General features: G+C 40.9%; 1 protein-coding gene across 6 annotated transcripts in view; it reads right to left on the bottom strand.

Annotated features, from left to right (window-relative positions):
- Positions 1-2: 2 nt before the first annotated feature.
- Positions 3-18968, bottom strand: part of NAPEPLD (N-acyl phosphatidylethanolamine phospholipase D) — a 45914-nt gene continuing 26948 nt past the window's right edge. For 5 of the 6 annotated variants that reach the window (XM_042965016.1, XM_007083928.3, XM_042965032.1 and 2 more), the window contains 3 exons: positions 9541-10187; positions 6437-6551; positions 3-3249 (listed from right to left, as the gene is read on the bottom strand). In XM_042965016.1, coding sequence (XP_042820950.1) covers positions 3121-3249; positions 6437-6551; positions 9541-10187 — 891 coding nt within the window. In that variant the 3' untranslated portion in view covers positions 3-3120. The remainder of the gene's footprint in view (positions 3250-6436; positions 6552-9540; positions 10188-18968) is intronic. The other variant, XM_042965022.1, reaches the window with a different exon arrangement.

Genomic DNA, 18968 nt, shown 5'->3' with positions numbered 1-18968 from the left:
CTTTATTCATTTTCATCCATATTTTAGAGATTTTCACATATTGTAAATTTTTATTCCATAAGCTATTGTAACTTAATAGATTTCCATTCAGCCAGGTTTTATAATGTTCAAGTTCATAACCATCACCATGCTTAGTATTAAGTAAACCAGTATGCAAGCAGAAGTTTTCCTACTCCAGGTAGTTAAGGCAAAGCCGTACGAGTACTTTAAGTTCATTCGTAAATATGTGGATTTCCATAGGAAGTCACAGATCCTCAAACAGAAAAATGTGTATTTTCAGGCTTATCCCAATATAGAAATCAAACTTGGAAGAATTACTTTTATAGTAGAAAAAGGATTCAGTATTAAGGTGAAAACATGGAAGTTCCCAGGTGGCTATAGCAGTAATGTGTATATGCTAAGAACACTACTTAGGTTTGCATCACTGATGAATAAAAGTACTAATTCCCTGAAAGGCACATTTCTTTATAACGATTTTTTTAAAAATCTGCCTTCGTTAGTGAAAATCAAAGTGTGCACATGATAAAAACTAGGATTTGGCTTTAATGTGCTTTGGCAGCACTGGATTCTAAAACCCCACATCTTCTTTCCTCTGTTTTTAGTTTGAATAGATCATCCCATTTCCTGGAGATCAGAGCATTAGGTCTGAAATGTGAAAATACACAAACGGATCTAGGTTGGTGCAGATCATGGCATATCTTGGCTTTTCTCAGGATTGCCCCCCACTGGGTGATCCCACCCTCCAGGCAGGGAGGAACATCAAGGGGTTCCCCAGGAGAAGGAATCCTCAATCAAATCTCCCATGTTCGAATGGGTCCCAAAGAGCAAAATAAAACTGATCAAATAAGATCGAGTAAAAGGTATTACCGCAGAGGTTAGACTGAATAGAGGCTAAAGAGTGCATCTGGCTTTTCAAAATTTGGTTTTGTTTTGTACATAAATGTACAAATGTAGCTAAGTGAGACAATGGAAATCACTCAATAGAACGAGACTGTACAAGGAGATCTGAAGCTCGATGTACTTAACAAAATGTCAACACAGAAATAATGTGAATGGTAATAAAAATTAAAGCTTGTGAGGAGGCAGGCCTAATTCAGTGGAACTAGAACATAATTTAAAGCGCTCAGAGCCCCGCGGTTACACAGTGCACATGAATACAGAAATGATGTTAAGGCCATTCATGGAGCAAATTAAGATGAGCTTGGTCTGCTTCAGAGAGCAGAGGCAAGAGATGCGCGTTGAATGCAGCGTACAACAGAAGGAGGGTGACTGCGTGAACACAGCCAGTGTCAGGGCACCAGGCCCCAAAGCTAATCCACCATCAACCTAACTTCTCCATTCCCATCTGCTTGCTAGAATGTTCCTTCGGAGTGAAAGGTTTATGGTGGTTCAGTTTTTGTTTTCCTGAAGGTTATCTTACGGGGAAATTTTTTGTGCTTTAGTGCCTCCAAATCACATACATTCACACACATTATATACACATTTCCCCCTGACAGATTTGCATCTTTGTAAGATAAAAAATGCTAAATTTTGATGAAGATCATTTACATTTATTTTGGCTATTACTCCCCAAATTTACAAAATGAGCTGAAGTTGTTAATCCTCAGTGTTTCATGTCCTAGGTACAGATGCTTGAATCTGCAATGGGAACGATACGCGACCAAAAGCATGAGCCTAGTTTTAGCTTTCAGATCTCTAGTAGGCAGTGAGGTCTTAAGAAATAATTTTCTCCCTTATATTTTCAAAGTGCTTTTTAAAAAAATCACTATTCACATTTTTTTGGAGGTAGGTCAAAATTATCCTCTTGTTGCACATGAGGAAACTGAGGCACAGTGAGTGTAGGTGACTTGTGGCAGGATACACAGAAAACCGTGGTGGAAGCAGGATTAAAATTCCAATTAAGTGGCTAACAGGTGGCGTGCATAGATGTGTATGTGAAAATAAATAGAATAGTGCCCGTTTAGCATATGCTGTAAAAAACCTACTTTGATTATTCTGCGAATGAAATTTATTTCACTGAGACTGGGGAGCAGGAAGATGGGATGGGCCTCTAATGTACCTCATTGGCTCTGAGGAATGTTCAGAGCAATCAAGCAATCCCAGGGCCCTTACGGGACCTAACTCAGGTCACCTAATTCCCAGAATTACTTTTAAACTGCTAGTATTCCGTGCTAGCTTAGTAAAAGCAGAATTGTGCATATGGGTCATTTAATATAAAAATATAAGACCTCTGAATCATGTAAAACATAAATTATTTATAAATCTTATTGATACATCGAGGGTTGGAGCTAAGAAACGGGGGGGGGGGGATGAGTAGGTGGAAAGAAAAGAGAATATAGAAGGAATTGTTAACATTTTAAGATCTGCATTTATCTTTGTAAAATACTATTTCCTTGCAGTGATCTTTGTGCTCAGCAGGTCTGACTTGTAGATTAAAAATAGAAAATGTCATCAATCATGTCCTCATAACCACACTCTCCCTTCCTCTGCCCAACTCAGACAGCTTCTGATTTGGGGACTGGGGATGTGCAACAGAATATATTATTCCTCTTTGAAACAATGATGTCTTTAAAAATGGTAACTTAGCCCAATCTCCTGTGGTTTTATACTTAAAAAAATAAATCATTCAACATTTGGCATATAAGCTAATGTGGATAGAACAAGAAATGCTGTAAGCAGGTGGGTGTCCATTCCATCACTTACTCTAATGTGAGTTAAGAAGTTTAGATGTGCAGCCTCAAACCATCTAGGTAGATAGACTTAACCTGTAGAAGGCCCTTCACCAGAAGAACAGAAAGAAGACTTTAAAATCAGTTTTCCTAACTTCCAAATTCTACCACTAAAGCATAATCCTTTAAAAAAAATTCCTTTTCAATGCTTCTACCATTGAGACAGGATTCAAATTCCCCTCTGCCAATTCAGTATTTAAATGACCCACCTCTGAACTCTTCTTTATATGAACTGGCATTTGGAGTAGCAAGCAAGCCGTCACACAAAACATACAACACAAACTTATAGAAGTGGTTTACAAATGTAAAACATCCTAATATTCATGAATTTCTTAGTCTTTCCTAGAAGCTTAGAGGATACCTTTTTCACTAAAAGCTCACGTGCTCACATTCATTCAGAGTTTTCATCGTCAGTATGGAGGTATCTGGATTCTCCATGCTTCAAGACAAAAAAATCTTCAGTCTTAAGTCCATATCTTCCTAGAGCCTCACTCAGTTTCACTGGGGGCTCTAAGTAATGCTGTCAGAGGGCACACAGAAAACAATGGAAAAGGATTAACCTTGCATATATTGGGGGGTTATTTCAAATGAGAGTTGAAACTAAAATAACCAACATATGCCTACTTAAAATAATGTCTTTTTATTCAAGCATTAGCAAATGAGCCAATCACATTTTCTAATATAGTCATTAACAGAAATATATTATCTGTCCAAATACCATGAATGTCAAATTTGGTGCCAACTTAGATTGAACATCACTAGATTGCATGAAACCTGATGACCCTTTCACTACATGAAATTCCAGTCTAAATGGAATCAATGCTAAAGATAGTATTACAGAATTAGATACTACCAACATTTTTTAAGAATATGGAAGTTTAGGGAGCACCTGGGTGGCTCAGTTGGTTAAGCATCCAACTGGCTGAAGTCATAATCTCACAGTCTGTGACTCTGAGCCCCACGCCAGGGTCTGTGCTGACAGCTCAGATCCTGGAGCCTGCTTCAGATTCTGTGTCTCCCTCTCTGCCCCTCCTCCACTCACACTCGCTCATGCTCTCAAAAATAACATTAAAAAAAGGTTTTTTTAATAAAGAATATGGAAGCTTAGATTATAAGAGTGTGAGCAAATGCTGGAGAAAGATTTTTGGCTCCTAGAAGGTTGTCACCCTCAAATCCCTAGGCAAATATCGACACTGTAGTCTACAGAGTATAAGAGGGACCCAGAGAACAAAATCTGGTAGCATTTCCCCCATTTCCCCTTGTTTCCTATTTTTTTCCTTTATTCAAAGATTCTTTTTTTCTCAATTTCAATTAGAAAAGCTGTGGGGCACTTGGATGGCTCAGTCGGTTAAGCATCTGACTTGATTTCAGCTCAGGGTTTGTGGGATTGAGCACCGAGTCAGGCTCTGCACTGACAGCGTTGAGTCTGGTTAGGACTCTCTCTCTCTCCCTCTCTGTCCCTTCCATGCTGGCTCGCTCTCTCAATAAAACAAAAAAAAACAAAACAAAAAAAACCCTTCTAAGTGGCTCATGCTAGCACTTTAGTCCCACAAGGGAGGTAAAAATGCCCCACAGCCATACAACAACTATGAATCAAGCAAGACAGCAGATCAGAGGTAAGAGTTAAGTGGTGGAAGAAGCACCCAACACTCTGATTCTATTAAGGGCTAGGTAACCAGCTGAGACAACTCTAATTCCCTTTTAAAGGGTCACTGTTTTATGATCTCCAATAGGTTAAAAGGTAGTATATCTTATGTAATGCCTGAAATGTTTCCACCAAAACGAGTGCGTTAAGTTTTAGTACTTACATAACATCATGTAGGAAATTGACTCATAATTCCCTAGATAATTAGATGTTGCTATATGTACAAAATTTTTTTAAGTGTTGCCAGGTTAAGGACATCCTTGGTCAGCTTATAGTAAGCAGCTATTATAACTACTTTTATGCAAATCATTTTAAAGTGTTTACTCATAGGGTAAACATCCAAAAATTCTGTAGTCTTTGTAATTTAACAAATTCATAGTTGTCAGGTTTATGCAACTCATGTCAGAATGTGAACACATTCTAAATTGCTAGGACTTACGGAGTTGTAGGTTTCATTAAGAAATAAAGATGGAGGTTAGATTTATAACAGGAATAATTCTTGAAAGCTGAATAACTAATGAAGTCTGAGGTTTTCTACCTTTTCCTTATCTTCCCCATCTCAGTAAAGACCATGAGCATCTTCCCCGTTAAGTTAAAAACCTAGGGAGTCATCCGTGATTCCTCTTTTTGAATGGGTTTGAAAAAATACTATTACTTCATCTAAGGCTCTGTGTATGTCATATATGGAATACATATCTATGGGTATGGAATGAACATACACAGTTATATACACATAGAATAAGAAATTGCCACTGAATAGTATGGTATGCCACTGGGAAGCAGTATCCAATTTCCTTTTCAAATACACACACATACTCCTGTTCCCCTTCATCCTCCCCTGGCCCTGTGGTCATTCATTTATTTGCTCCATTCCATCTCCCCCTAGCGTGGCTCAGGGTTGCTGCATCATGGGACGGGAATCCTAACTGGGGGCAGTAGGGGTGGGCAGGCAGTGTTTTAGGTAACTACAGAAAAAGATACAACTTAGGGAGACGGCAGGCCAGAAATCAGGCAGAGGGAGTGCCTAGAACAGCCTGAAATCACAGGGTTCCTGCAGAGAGGCCCTGGGATGTGGAAGAGGCCACACAAAGCAAAGTAGGAGAAGCCAAGTTCAACTTTTTTTTTTTTTTTTTTGAGAGAGAAAGAGTGTTTGCAAGCGGAGAGCGGGGAAGAAAGGCAGGGTGGGGGGAAGATGGGAGAGAGAATCCTAAGCAGCCTCCACACAGCACAAAGCCCAACGTGGGGCTCAATCTCACAACCCTGGGATCATGACCTGAGCCGAAATCAAGAGTTGGATGCTTAATCGACTGAGCTAACCAGGTGCCCCTTGCCCATCCACTTCTAATTTTTTACTTAGGACAGGCCCCAGATCCAAGAAAAGAGAAAACGTTTTTTGCTGAGGAAAAAAATCAGTCTAGGAATAAAGCCACCATTTGTCCATTGCCTGGCACAGAGCAGACACTCACTGTTTACTGGATGAATAACATTCCTGAAAATTCCAGGCTGTCCAGCCTCACTTCCCCCGTTGTCCTCCACATCACATCCATACACTCACTGTTCCCCTCACTTGCTGCCTCTAAGTCTATGCTCTGCCCCTTACTCCTCTTGAAATGCCTTCTCACAGCCACATTCAGATGTCACCTCTCCCATAAAGCCCTCCCTGATCCCTCCAAATCAAACATGTGACTCTTGAGAGCACTTTATTTCACCATGAAGCAGTCAGTCCTTTCAACACATTTTAGAGTTATGTATACAGCTTACATCTGCTGTAACAAAAGCCCCCTTGAGAGGGAAGACATGATTCATTTTTCTATTTTCCAAGATTATACCTGTTTTAGTTATATAAACCCATGCTTCCAAAAGAACAGCATGTAATGAGGTGGTTTTTTTTTTTCACTGTATATGAATACGGTTTAACTAATGTGGTTTACCCCCTTAATTCATTTGAGGACTGTGCAGGTTCTCATTCTTGTCTGATCTCTGAACACACTGCAAGGTGTGCTGATCCCAGGATCCTCTCAGGTCAAACACATAACGGAAGTTACTTTTATCACAAACTCACCTCATTTGCTAAGGCAAAAGTTCCCCAGTGAATTGCCACAGATTTCTTTGTCTGAACATCGATGTGAATCCTTACAGCTTCTTCTGGGTCTATATGCTGGTATTTCATAAACCACCTGATAAAACAGCAATTTATTAATTCTGGCCTTTGAAATGTGCACTAAGTTATAATTACTACTTCATCTAATCAACCTTTAAGGTTATGCACAGGAGTAAGACATTAGGCAAAAACATCTGTTTTGAGCCCACTTTCCTGCTGGAAAAAAAGCAAAAATCTTACTTGCACAAACCCAGTGACGCCACAGCTAAGTCTCAAGCAAAACTCCCCTTTGAAACGTAAGATGTTGTTTCATGTGTATTTGATTTTACTGATGATTTATTCTAAAGGTAGGTCTTAATCGTTAAAAAGGTATTTTGCAATCTTGATATGAATCAAAGAAACTGGATAATGGATAAATGACTAGAAACCAAAAGTGCAATTCAAAAGAACCTAAATTGCTGAAACCGATTTTAATGCATGAAGCAAAAAGCAAAAATTAGGGTATAAAATTGAAAAACTGGGAGCAAAAAAAACCCAATTACCATTCAAGGATTTTATTTGAGCATCCTACAGCTGAACACTGAGGCGTAGGATTGAGCAAGCACAGGGTACACGCTGGGGACTGAACAAAGAGAGTGTGGAAACAGTGTAAGGCTGCCGAATGCCTGTGAAAGAGTGGGGTTCAGGAGGCAGTGGCCTGCACGGGGACCCCTCCCAGCTCAACCAGCTGCTGGGAATGTGGATCTCAGCTCTGCTACTGCCAGCTCTGCTGCAGTTAAGACTCATGGACATGGATCTGACACAGGTGCTTCTGGATTTTAGACAACACAGCATGGAAAAGCTATCCATCTCCAACAGCTAAAGGGCTGTTATTTACTGTTAGGAGCTGCTGGGCCTCCTGGGAGCCTAGGAACAAAGCCACTGTGTTCTCCTCAACAGCAGACTAGAGAAGTACTATTCTGCTCTATTTCCTGACACTCGGAATTCGGGGCAGGATCAAAACAGTTTTTGGTGTTTCTGTTGATTTTTTTTTTTTTTTAATTCCTACAACAAATCAAAGGGATTTGCTTTCCACCTTCACGTCTACCTGAAATAAATGTAAAGTTTTTATTTTGGTGTGAAAGTTACAATAAAAACATCCTGGGCACCTGGCTAGCTCAGCATGCAGTTCTTCACATCAGGGTCATGAGTTCAAGCCCCACATTGGGTGTAGAGCTTACTTTAAAAAAAAAAAAACAGTGGTGGGGATGTGCCTGGCTGGCTTAGTGAGTTAGGCATCTGACTCTTGAATCAGCTCAGGTCGTGATCTCAGAGTTGTGAATTCAAGCCCTGCATTGGACTCTGCTCTGGGTGTGAAGCCTACTTGAAAACAAAACGAAACAAAACACACAAAACTTCCTAACCGACCTGGATGGAATACGTAGACCATACTATAATGTAAGTACGAACGTTACAGGTCTACTACTGAAAGCCGTTTTGGTGTAATCATTTCACATTTATAGAGTACTCTGAAGTTGTTGGTAACCTTATTTCTAAACCTGTCAGTACTGACCAGAGCAATGGATTACACAGTAGAGGCTACCACACTTTAATTCTCTTAGAGCAAATTCTGCCCTCCTGGCTTTCACCCATCTTAAGACAGCTACAGTGCAGCAGGAAGAGGGAATTCTGTGAGTGAATTTGTGTAGTTAATCCGTACACATTCTACCATCCCATATATATGATCTTTTTTTTTTTTTTATTTTTTTTTATTTTTGGGACAGAGAGAGACAGAGCATGAACAGGGGAGGGGCAGAGAGAGAGGGAGACACAGAATCAGAAACAGGCTCCAGGCTCCGAGCCATCAGCCCAGAGCCTGACGCGGGGCTCGAACTCACAGACCGCGAGATCGTGACCTGGCTGAAGTCGGACGCTTAACCGACTGTGCCACCCAGGCGCCCCTATATGATCTTTATATACTGTGACACAGGAAGAGTTTTCATAATTACAAATGAGATATTCTAATACAGTAGGAACATATACTGAGGAAAGATCAATACTATATGAAATTGGTTTGAAAACAGGATGTTTTGAGAGATTTCATTAGAATTACAGTGGAAAAGTGTAGTTCAAGCACTACTACAGATTCATAATATTTTAAAATAAGGTAAAAGTGTCCAGCCTCTTAAACTAGAAAAAAAAGAGGGAGAAAGAAGCAAGCATTCATAAAGATAGTGAAGAAATGGTTTTTAGTGAACATTACAGGTTAAATACATGTAACAAAATCAGATGGAAACTAATCATCGGATTTGCTCAATTCATTTTTGAACTAGTGTTTTACTGCTTGTAGGATTGCTGAAATAAAATGCCATAATACATACAATTCTGTATCTGTGCATGTACTTTAGTGTTTAACTTGTTCCTGTCACCCAGTTAGCTGAAATCTAACTGAATTCTTTGAAGTCGCTTCTCTTTTCCTTAGACAAGATGAAATAGAACACAGGCAGGGCTGGGTCTCCTCGGTCTCCAGTGAGAGTGTGACCTTTAAACTGCTCTGACTGTGGGCGAGGGGCATGCCGTGGGGTCACTGCCACATTAACTTCAGTACAGACTGAAGTAACACCATTGCAAGGGACTGATTGCTAGCTTTCCTCGCCTTTTCTCTGCCAAACACAGGAGGGCTACAGGCTGGGGACAGGTGCACACCAGATGTGAAGTGAAAGGTAGTTATGTAGCATGTCCTCCATGTGAAGAATGTGAGCTAGGTTTGATTACTGGCTGGTAGGTTCAACTTAAGTCAGAACCGAATGCCAACTTGTAGCTAGGTTATGGCAATTCTTTAAACCTTGGTCCATCTTTCTGGGTGATATAATTTCTGATTCTGAGTAATTACTTAATGGTATGATTGAAACGCTTTCAAAAGAAATTTAATTGAATCTGACCCACCACCCCCCAATAACGCCACCACCACCAAAAGTCCACCAGCAAAATCAGAAAGGAGATCACAAATGACCACAAACTCAACTACTTCAGAGTTGAGGCCATTTATTACGTAGCAGGGCTGCCATCCTGGGAAGTGCACATACCTTGGTTCATATGCTCCGATGGGAATAGCTGCAAGGTCAAAAGGTCCAAACCTTTTTCCTATCTCTTCAAAGGCAGGGCAATAGCCAGTGTCTCCTGCAAAAAAAAATCGGCTCCAAGGCCCCAAGACAGACCAGCTGCCCCACAGAACCTTGTTGTCATCCACGAGAGTCCTTTTGCACCAGTGCTGGGAAGGCGTAAAGACAAAGGTGACCTTATCGTGTCCGGGGACACAATTCTCCTCCCACCAGTCCAGCTCGATCACATTCTCACAGCCGCACTTCTGCATCCAGTCGAGGAGACCCAAAGGCACAAACCATCGCAACTCCTGACCAAATCGTTCATTCAGAGCGATGACAGAATTGTAGTCCAGGTGGTCATAGTGGTTGTGACTGATAAGGACAGCATCTATCGGGGGGAGTTCACCTATGGTGCACGGGGGACGACGGAACCGCTTCGGACCCATGTGCTGCGATGGTGACGCACGGGAGCTAAAGACGGGGTCTGTGAGAAATATGAGCTCGTCCATTTCCACCATGACTGTCGCATGTCCCAGCCATGTGACTCTGAGGCCAGCTTCCCGCACCCCAGCTTCTTCGGGGTCATCGATAAAATACGGCCTCAGCACTGGAAGCTCTTTATCAAGTTCCTATGCACAGAAAGAAAGGGAGAAAAGCAGCTGTTAGTGGGGGGGGATAAAAGGTATCACAACATATTTGGACTCTGATTATAGAGAGAAGGGCTATTTGAGGAGAAATGACCTCATTCAATAAATTTGCTATTTTTGCCTTTTGCATGAAAATGCATACCTCTTTCCAAATCTGACTCAGTAATCATGACAGTATCAGGTCGTCTTAGTCCCAGATGCAGTACACAAAGGGAAAATTAAATGTGCAACTTCAAGCATTGCTGAATTTATTTAAAATTTTAGAAGCTCTCTTCTGTAAGTGCTGGAAGCAAAACTGTAGCCTAGCTGCAGTCACTCTGCCCCTTTACTTGGCTGGTGCATTTGCTGCTAAAAATGGTGTCAGAAACAGGTGGGCTCCTGGACAGAGTAAAGAAAACTTACAGCCATTTATTGGTAGACCTTGTATCTCAGATATGAATCTGAGCACACAGAACTCGAAGCAGAGCACTGAGCAAACCCCAGTCACGGACGGCTCTCCTCATTCCTCACCCATAAGGTTTTCTCCTTCGGATCAAACCAAAGCAGAACATGGTCCCTGCCTATGAGAAGGTGACTGCTTTTGGGGGTAAATAGATGTAAAACAGTAACCAGAACAAAACAGAAGCATTACTTCTTTGGTTATTCTCCATTTTATCCTTACAGAAGCTCTGTTGTAGGGTCACAGTCCTGGCTTTTATAAAACTGTTTTCTAAGTTGTGCTTTATTATTATGCTCTACCGCTGTATCAAGGTCATTTACAGGAAGACGCCTCATGAACCTGGCCGTGTATGTACTGGAGAGAGGTCTTTAAGACTCAGTATATCTCCAACCTCCTTCCCCACCTTCTCACTCACCCCAGAAACATTTCTCTCAATCCTCAGTGTCAGGAAAAGCTCTTCACCAGAGCAACTGGCCTTATTCATCTGGCCACTGGGAAAACTCGTAACAGTTCATGCTTCCCTCTTTGCACCAGGAAGTTGGGAAAAAGCTACTTCCAACATTGTGCAGGGCATGACAGCACATGTTTCTATACTAACTTTATACTTGGCTTTATTTCTCTACCCTAAGAGTCCTTTTGCTCTTCTCTGTTCATCTGTTTTTTACCGCTACGTGGATTTTTGTAAGTTGCAGCAAATCAGTTTTAACAGGTCTGGTATTGGATAATTACGTAAAATACAAGACACACTACAGCCCAATAAGAAGGAATAAAGAGTCCAGTCGCCTAAGGCGACACAGTAATCTGTGTGAGTTTCCTGACCAATTGACAAGAAGTTCATGATGCAGAGAAAAGGAAGGAGGTCATTTTAGGTGGAGAAAATGCCCAAGCAAAGGCAAAGAGCCAAACAGGAACAAAAGTGGCATTTGGAGACAGGCGACAATCTATGAAGGATGAGAACACAATAAAAGCCTTGAATGCCAGACAGGAAGTATCTTAAAAAAAAAAGATTTGTCCCAATTTATGTTTAGAGAAAACATTCTGGAATGCAAATGACGACCTGGAGTGTGGTCACAACAGCTGCCATGACAGATGAAGACTGAACAAAGGGGACCGCAGGGAGGTGGAGGCAAGAGAGGGAATGGGGGGAGATGCCAGGGAAGGAAAGCTGAGGTCACAGAGATGGTCTGAATGGGAAAAGGGTCCCAACAGGGGAAGAGAAGGAGCAGCGGAGGTGGAGGGCAATGCAAACACCCTCTAAGCCACCCTAACCCTTAGTTTCCCCATCTGAAAAAGGAGTATAATTGTACCTACACTTCATTGTGGTGGGGACCAACCACATCAGGAGCAGCTGGCACACCGTAAACACTCTGCAAGTATTCCGGGAGGGGAAAGAAACCACAACCTGGACAAACAATCAGGCACCAACTCTGTATTTTTACCCGTTTCCTTGATCACTAAACTGTCTTACTGTCAAACTCAATCCATACACCAGAGCCACCTCAAAAATAGTCTACTTACCATACAACTGTCTCCCTTTATGTAACATCTTTACAGGCTCTCTACTGACTGACAAAACACGACTCCCCTCCTCGGCCCAGGAGGAAGCCTGGGGTGGATTCCCCCAGTCTTCCTCTCCAGCTGTGTCTCACCCAACTCCTGCAGGGCTGTGCCCCACCGACACTGGGACTGATTCCTGCTCCCAGATAGAGCTCGGGAGCCCTGCACAATACTGAACCCATTTCTCAGGTTAAAATGCCTTCCCTCTGATCCCTTTGAGACCTTTAACTACATACCCTTCACGGGGCCAACACCAAGTCTCCACAGACTGGGAAAATCACTCCAGCCACTCAACTTCCACCCCACTCTGTTCATGCACCATCCATGGATATTCTGCCCAAACCCTGGATGGGCGTATACAGGATGTATCTCACGTCTTACTCAACTTGGAACCATCCACGGGGCGCAATGCACAGTGCAGGGACAAACACATCATGTGCTTGACAAAATCTGTTGGATGAATGAGTGGAAATTTTTCAGATCTGTTCTCAAAGTTGGTAGGAGTTAGGGCTACTGAACAATAACAAATGTCATGTGGTATACTTATCAACAATGAGGGAAAAGGGAGAGAATTTTTTTTTTCAACGTTTTTTATTTATTTTTGGGACAGAGAGAGACAGAGCATGAACGGGGGAGGGGCAGAGAGAGAGGGAGACACAGAATCGGAAACAGGCTCCAGGCTCTGAGCCATCAGCCCAGAGCCTGACGCGGGGCTCGAACTCACGGACCGCGAGATCGTGACCTGGCTGAAGTCGGACGCTTAACCGACTGCGCCACCCAGGCGCCCCTGGAGAGAATTAATATAAACTGAGTACCTGAGTATTAGGCGTCACACTAGGCACATAGTAGTGATGGTGATGAATCATCCAATAGGTCTAGTACTTTAGTAGAACACAAAATAACACTAACAAGAGCTATCATTTATGGAGTGTTAGTCACCATACTAACTACTTCATTAAAAACGTTTAACTTAGGACCAACCATAATACTGCAGGTAGCTCCTATTAACTAATGCTATTTTACAGAGGAGAAAACAAATAGTGATGACAGTCACACAAGGTCAGCCCGCTAGCCTCCACACATACTATCTCCCACCACGGACTCCTAAGTCAGTCCTAATTTTCTCATTTAATACATATTAAAAAAAAAAAAAAAGCCACAAGTACCAGCCCAGGGATATGAGATGGATTACTAGGGATACAAGGCAACTATTGGAGATGACAGGATGTACATCATCCTGTGATCTTTTCATGAATATATAAACAAGTCAAAACTCATTCAATTGCATTTTTTCAATATGTGGAACTTGAATTGTTATTAAAACCATTTGAAAAATCTTAAGCAGCATGTTTAAATAGTGCATCAAAATATCTGTAATAAAATTCCCTGAAAACAGCTGCACCTCTTTTTTGCTCTAAGTTTTTTTTTTTTTTAATTAAAAAAAATTTTTTATGCTTATTTTTGAAGAGAGAGCAAGCGTGCGTGCAGGCAGGGGAGGGGCAGAGAGAGAGGGAGACATACAATCCAGAGCAGGCTCCAGGCTCTGAGCTGTCAGCACAGAGCCCGATATGTGGGCTCAAACTCCCGAACCACAAGATCATGACCTGAGCCGAAGTCGAATGCCTAACCAACTGAGCTACTCAGGCGCCCCTTTGCTCTAAGTTTTAAAAGCCACGGTATCTTCTGACTAAACCTTTAGCAGAGCACCTCTGGCCGCCTCACCTTGCTCTCCAAACAGAAGATTGACAGGTAAAGTGCTGAAAGAAGCCAGTCACCAAAGACCACAGACTGTATGATCCTATTTATATGAAATGTCCACAAGAGGCAAGTCCGTAGAGACAGAAGATAGATGCGTGATTTCCAGGGGATGCAGGAGGGGAAGAGAACTAGGAGCTGCTGAGTAAGGACATGAGGTTTCTTTTTGGGGTAATGAAAATGTATTAAATGTGGGAATGGTTGCACAACTCGGAGTGTACTGAAAACCACTGAACTGTACATTTAAAACAGGTCAGCTGTAGAGTATGTGAATTATAGCTCACCTAAGCTGTTTTTTTTTTAAAAAAAGCAAAGTACTGACAAGACATCTGAATTAAGCAATCACACCATGTTTCTGCACGCCATATGGTTTCTCAGCCTGTTACAAAAGAGCACCTTAAAGAATCTGATCTCTAACACTATGTCCCATAATAATCAGTCAACAACTGAGATTCAAAAAAAGAAAAAATAACTTTGTCCTAATCAGAGTTGGTGTTTTCACAATTTTTTTTAAGCAGGCTCCATGTCCAACATGGGGCTTGAACTCATGACCCTGAGATCAAGAGTCACATGTTCTACCGCCTGGCATGAGCCAGCCAGGCACCCCCTGATAATCAGAGTTTGAAAAAGCAGTTAGAGGGGCACTTGGTTGGCTCAGTTGGTAGGGCATGTGAATACTGATTTCAGGGTTTTAAGTTTGAGCCCCATGTTGGGTATAGAGATTACTTTATTATTATTTAAGATTTTATTAAAGTTAAAAAAAAGCACGTAGATGGGGGTAGGGAAATTCTTATTTGAAGAAACCAAGCATTCACTTGGCATTTTCTTTACTAGGTTAGGACTTTCTTGGCTGGCCTTCCTTTTTAAAGCTGCAACTGGGAAAATCCCTAGGCCCATAATTAACCAGGATACTAGTTAATATTTACTTTTCTTTGGGAAAGGGAAAAATCCTAACATTCATTCAACCACTATTCTTTGCCAGATGCCATAGGTGGGTTCTGTCATCTAACTCTAATGAAGGAATGTCACTGCCATTTTACAGATACCCAGACGGAGGGGGAGGGATCACTAAGAAGGTTGCCCAGGGCACACAGCAAGCGCATGCACGCTCACTCAGGAGTGGAACTGAGGTCTTCCTGGCTCTAAAGACCCTACCTTTTCATTAAACCATAGCTTTCTCCATGGCATAACTTTTACTCATTAACTTTAAAACAATGAAACCCATATTCTTAATAATATAATTATTTTAAGAATATGTGTGCGCATGAGAGATGATGCAAATCTGCTAAAATGTTTTTAAAAATAATTATGTTTAAAGAATTTAGTTAAGCCTTTTCTTCCGACTGAAAGTATCTTTTTACTGAGGAAATTCACAGTTTTGCTTTGCAACTCTGATTTAAATAAAAACTATTTTTCTTTTTCACATTTATTTTGCCGATATTATGTGAACACGGAACAGAAATGGATGTTACCAAAATACCTCAATTATCAATGGTAATGTTTTATATTTTTGCCATGCTGTGTGTAGCAGGCGTACTAGATCCATCAGAATGGCTTAATATTTTTAAACTTCTCCTTGATTATAAAAGAAAATACCTTTCATAAAATGTTTGGAAAATCCAGTAAAATATAAAGAAGAGTAGCCATCCATACATCTGTTTGCAGAGATTATAACCACTGTTAACATTATGCTATCTTTAGACACAGTCCTATTTCTATGCATAGTTAAGATCATAAGGTATTTGTATTTTCTTTTTTAAAGAAACTCAAATTTTGACATTGTCACTACCTCTTAAAACTCTGAAACACATACTAAAGTATTTAAAAATGAATTTATTGTCAGGAAATCTGTGAGAATACAAAAAAAATGATGAAATACAGGAAAAAGAAAACTACAGAGGACTGATCTAGGTGATCCACAACCTAATTAGTAGTTGTTTCATAAATTAAAAGGATGAGGAAAGGAAATTTTCAAAGAATACTCAAATTTTCCTAGAACTGAAAGAAACAAACTTTCACATCTGAAAGTTCACATCACGAGGCATCGAGCATGATCAATAAGTAAAACACAACTTGGGATAAGTTTCAAAAAAGAGATGATCCTCAAAGTTTCTACAGGGGAAATACAGGGCATACAAAGGTTCAAGACTGGCACTGAACTTGTCTACAGCAATACTACAAAGAATGTCATGGAGGTAATACTTTGAAATTCTGAGAGAAAACGGTTTCCAAACAAAAATTCTATACCCATACTACCAATAAGAATGAGAACAGAAACACAGTTCTGGTCCAAGAATGGTTACCTCCTCCAGGGCCATCCCAAATCTACACCTATTTTTAGAGCAATTCCTCCCAAAGAACTGAGGGCTGACCCAACAGCTTCTGCACAATGAAAGAGGGACCACACAGAGAACAGCAAGAGAGAGGGAGACACAGTCATGAAGGGAACTCCCACCCTGCTCACTGTGGACTGCAGTGGGAGGGAGGGATGGTACTGAGGGAGGGGAGCATGGGGCACAGAAACAGGGTGAAAAGGACAACTAGAATTTAAAGGAGCCAGTCCCTAACTACTCTGGCCAAACAGTGGGTAAATACCGGAATGTTCTGGGTCTGAGAGGCAAGTGAGCACCCCGGTTAACATTTGCCCTCCACCTTGACAGCACAGATGGGAACAGCTTTCAAGATAAACTACAAAGCTGCAGCACTCACAACGGTATAGCACTGGCACTAAACAGACACACAGAGCAAGAGAACAGAATAGCAGAGCCAAGAAATAAACCCACACTTATATGGTCAATTAATGTATGACCAAGGAGACAAAAATATACAATGCAGAAAAGAAAGTCTCTTCAACAAATGGTGTTGGACAAACTGGACAGCTACATGGAAAAGAAACTGGACCACTTTCTTCCACCAGACACAAAAATAAATTCAAAATGGATTAAAGACCTAAATGTGAGACCTGAAATCATAAAACTAGAAGAAAATATAGGCAGTAATCTCTTGGACATCTGCCTTAGCAACATTTTTCTAAATGTGTCTCCTCAGGCAAGGGTAAGAAAAGTAAAAATACACTACTGGGACTAAACCAAAATAACAAAGTTTTTCCACAGTGAAGAAAACCATCAACAAAATGAAAAGGCAACCTATGGAATGGGAAGAGATATTTGCAAATGATATATCTGACAAAGGGTTAATATCCAAAATATATAAGAATACAGCTCAACACCAAGAAAATAATCCAATTTAAAAATGGGCTGAGAATCTGAATAGACATTTTTCCAAAGACATACAGATACCAGCAGACACATGAAAAGATGCTCAACATCACTAATCGTCAGGGAAATACAAATCAAATCACAATGAGATATCACCTCACACCTGTGAGAATGGTTAAAATGAAAAAGACAAGGGGCGCCTGAGTGGCTCAGTTGGTTGAGCATCTGACTTCAGCTCAGGTATGACTCACGGTTTGTGGATTCGAGCCCCGCATCGGGCTCTGTGCTGACAGCTCAGAGCCTGGAGTCTGCTTTGGATTCTGTGTCTCCCTCTCTCTATGCCCCTTCCCACTTGCGCTCTGTGTGTCTCTCTCTCTCAAAAATAAATAAACATTAAAAAAAAAATGTAAAAAAAAAAATGAAAAAGACAAGAAATAACAAGAGGCGCCTGATTGGCTCAGTCAGGGGAGCATGTGACTTTTGATCTCCGGGTTGTAGATTTGAGCCCCATACTGTAGAGATTACTTAAAAAATAAAAAGAAAAAGAAAGAAAGAAAGAAAGAAAAAATAAAAAACACTGGCAAGGATTTGGAAAAAAGAGAATGCTCATACACTGTTGGTGGCAATGTAAATTGATGCACTGTGGAAAACAGTGTGGAGGTTGTTTAAAAAATTAAAAATAGAAATATCATACAATCCAGTAACACCACTACTGGGTATATACCCAAAGAAAATGAAAACATGAATTTGTAAAGATATATGCACCCCTGTGTTTACTGCAGTATTTACAATAGCCAAGAAATGGAAGCAACCTAAGTGTCGATAAACAGATAATTAAAATGTAGGATACATATTATATTTAAATATATACATGTACATATATATAATACATATATATATTAAGTATATATATAATGGATTATTAATCAACCTTAGAAAAGAAAGAGATCTTGCCATTTACAACATGGATGAACCCAGAGGGTATTATGCTAAGTAAGTCAGAGAAAGCCATCTATCACATGATTTCTTTATATGTAGAATCTAAAAAACAAATGAACAAACAAACAAAAAGCAGTAACAGACCCATAAATACAGAGAACAAACTGATGGTTTCCAGAGGGGAGAGGGTTGGGAGGATGGGCAAAATGGGTAAAGGAGAAAAGGAGATTCAGGCTTCCAGTTATGGAATAAATCACAGGAACAAAAGGTATAATGTAAGGTATTACAGTCAATGATATGGGAGCACAGCATAACATATAGAGTTGTCAAATCACTGTATTGTACACCTGGAACTAATAAACATTGTGTGTCAACTACAACTTAAAAATGGCAAAAAAAAAATTATAATAAAGATACTTCAGACAATCAAGTTCTCAAAAACCTGACTTTCTATGCACCCTTTTCTCAGGAAACTGATTAAGAATGTGCTCCACCAGGGTGCCTGGGCGGCTCAGTTTGTTAAGTGTCCAACTTCAGCTCAGGTTGTGATCTCACAGTTCGTCAGTTGGAGGCCGGCACTGGGCTTTCTGGTGTCAGCGTGGAGCCCGCTTCGGGCCCTCTGTCTCCCTCCCTCTCTGCCCCTTCCCCGCCCATGAGCTCTCTGTCCCCAGGATAAACAAACATTAAAAAAAAAAAAAAAAAAAAAAAAAAAAAAAAGGTGCTCCACCAAAATAGAACCTGTTCAAGAAAGAGGAACAAGTGGGGTGCAGGAGACAGAGCCAGCACTGAAGAGGCAGTGGGGTCCAGGATGGTGGTGAAGGGAGACTCCAGAATGGAAGCTTGCAGAGAAGCGGG

The sequence above is a fragment of the Panthera tigris genome, chromosome A2, assembly GCF_018350195.1.
Source record: "Panthera tigris isolate Pti1 chromosome A2, P.tigris_Pti1_mat1.1, whole genome shotgun sequence".
Lineage (NCBI taxonomy): Eukaryota > Metazoa > Chordata > Mammalia > Carnivora > Felidae > Panthera > Panthera tigris.
The sequence above is the reverse complement of the archived record's forward strand: the minus strand, read 5'-3'. Positions and strand labels throughout refer to the sequence as shown.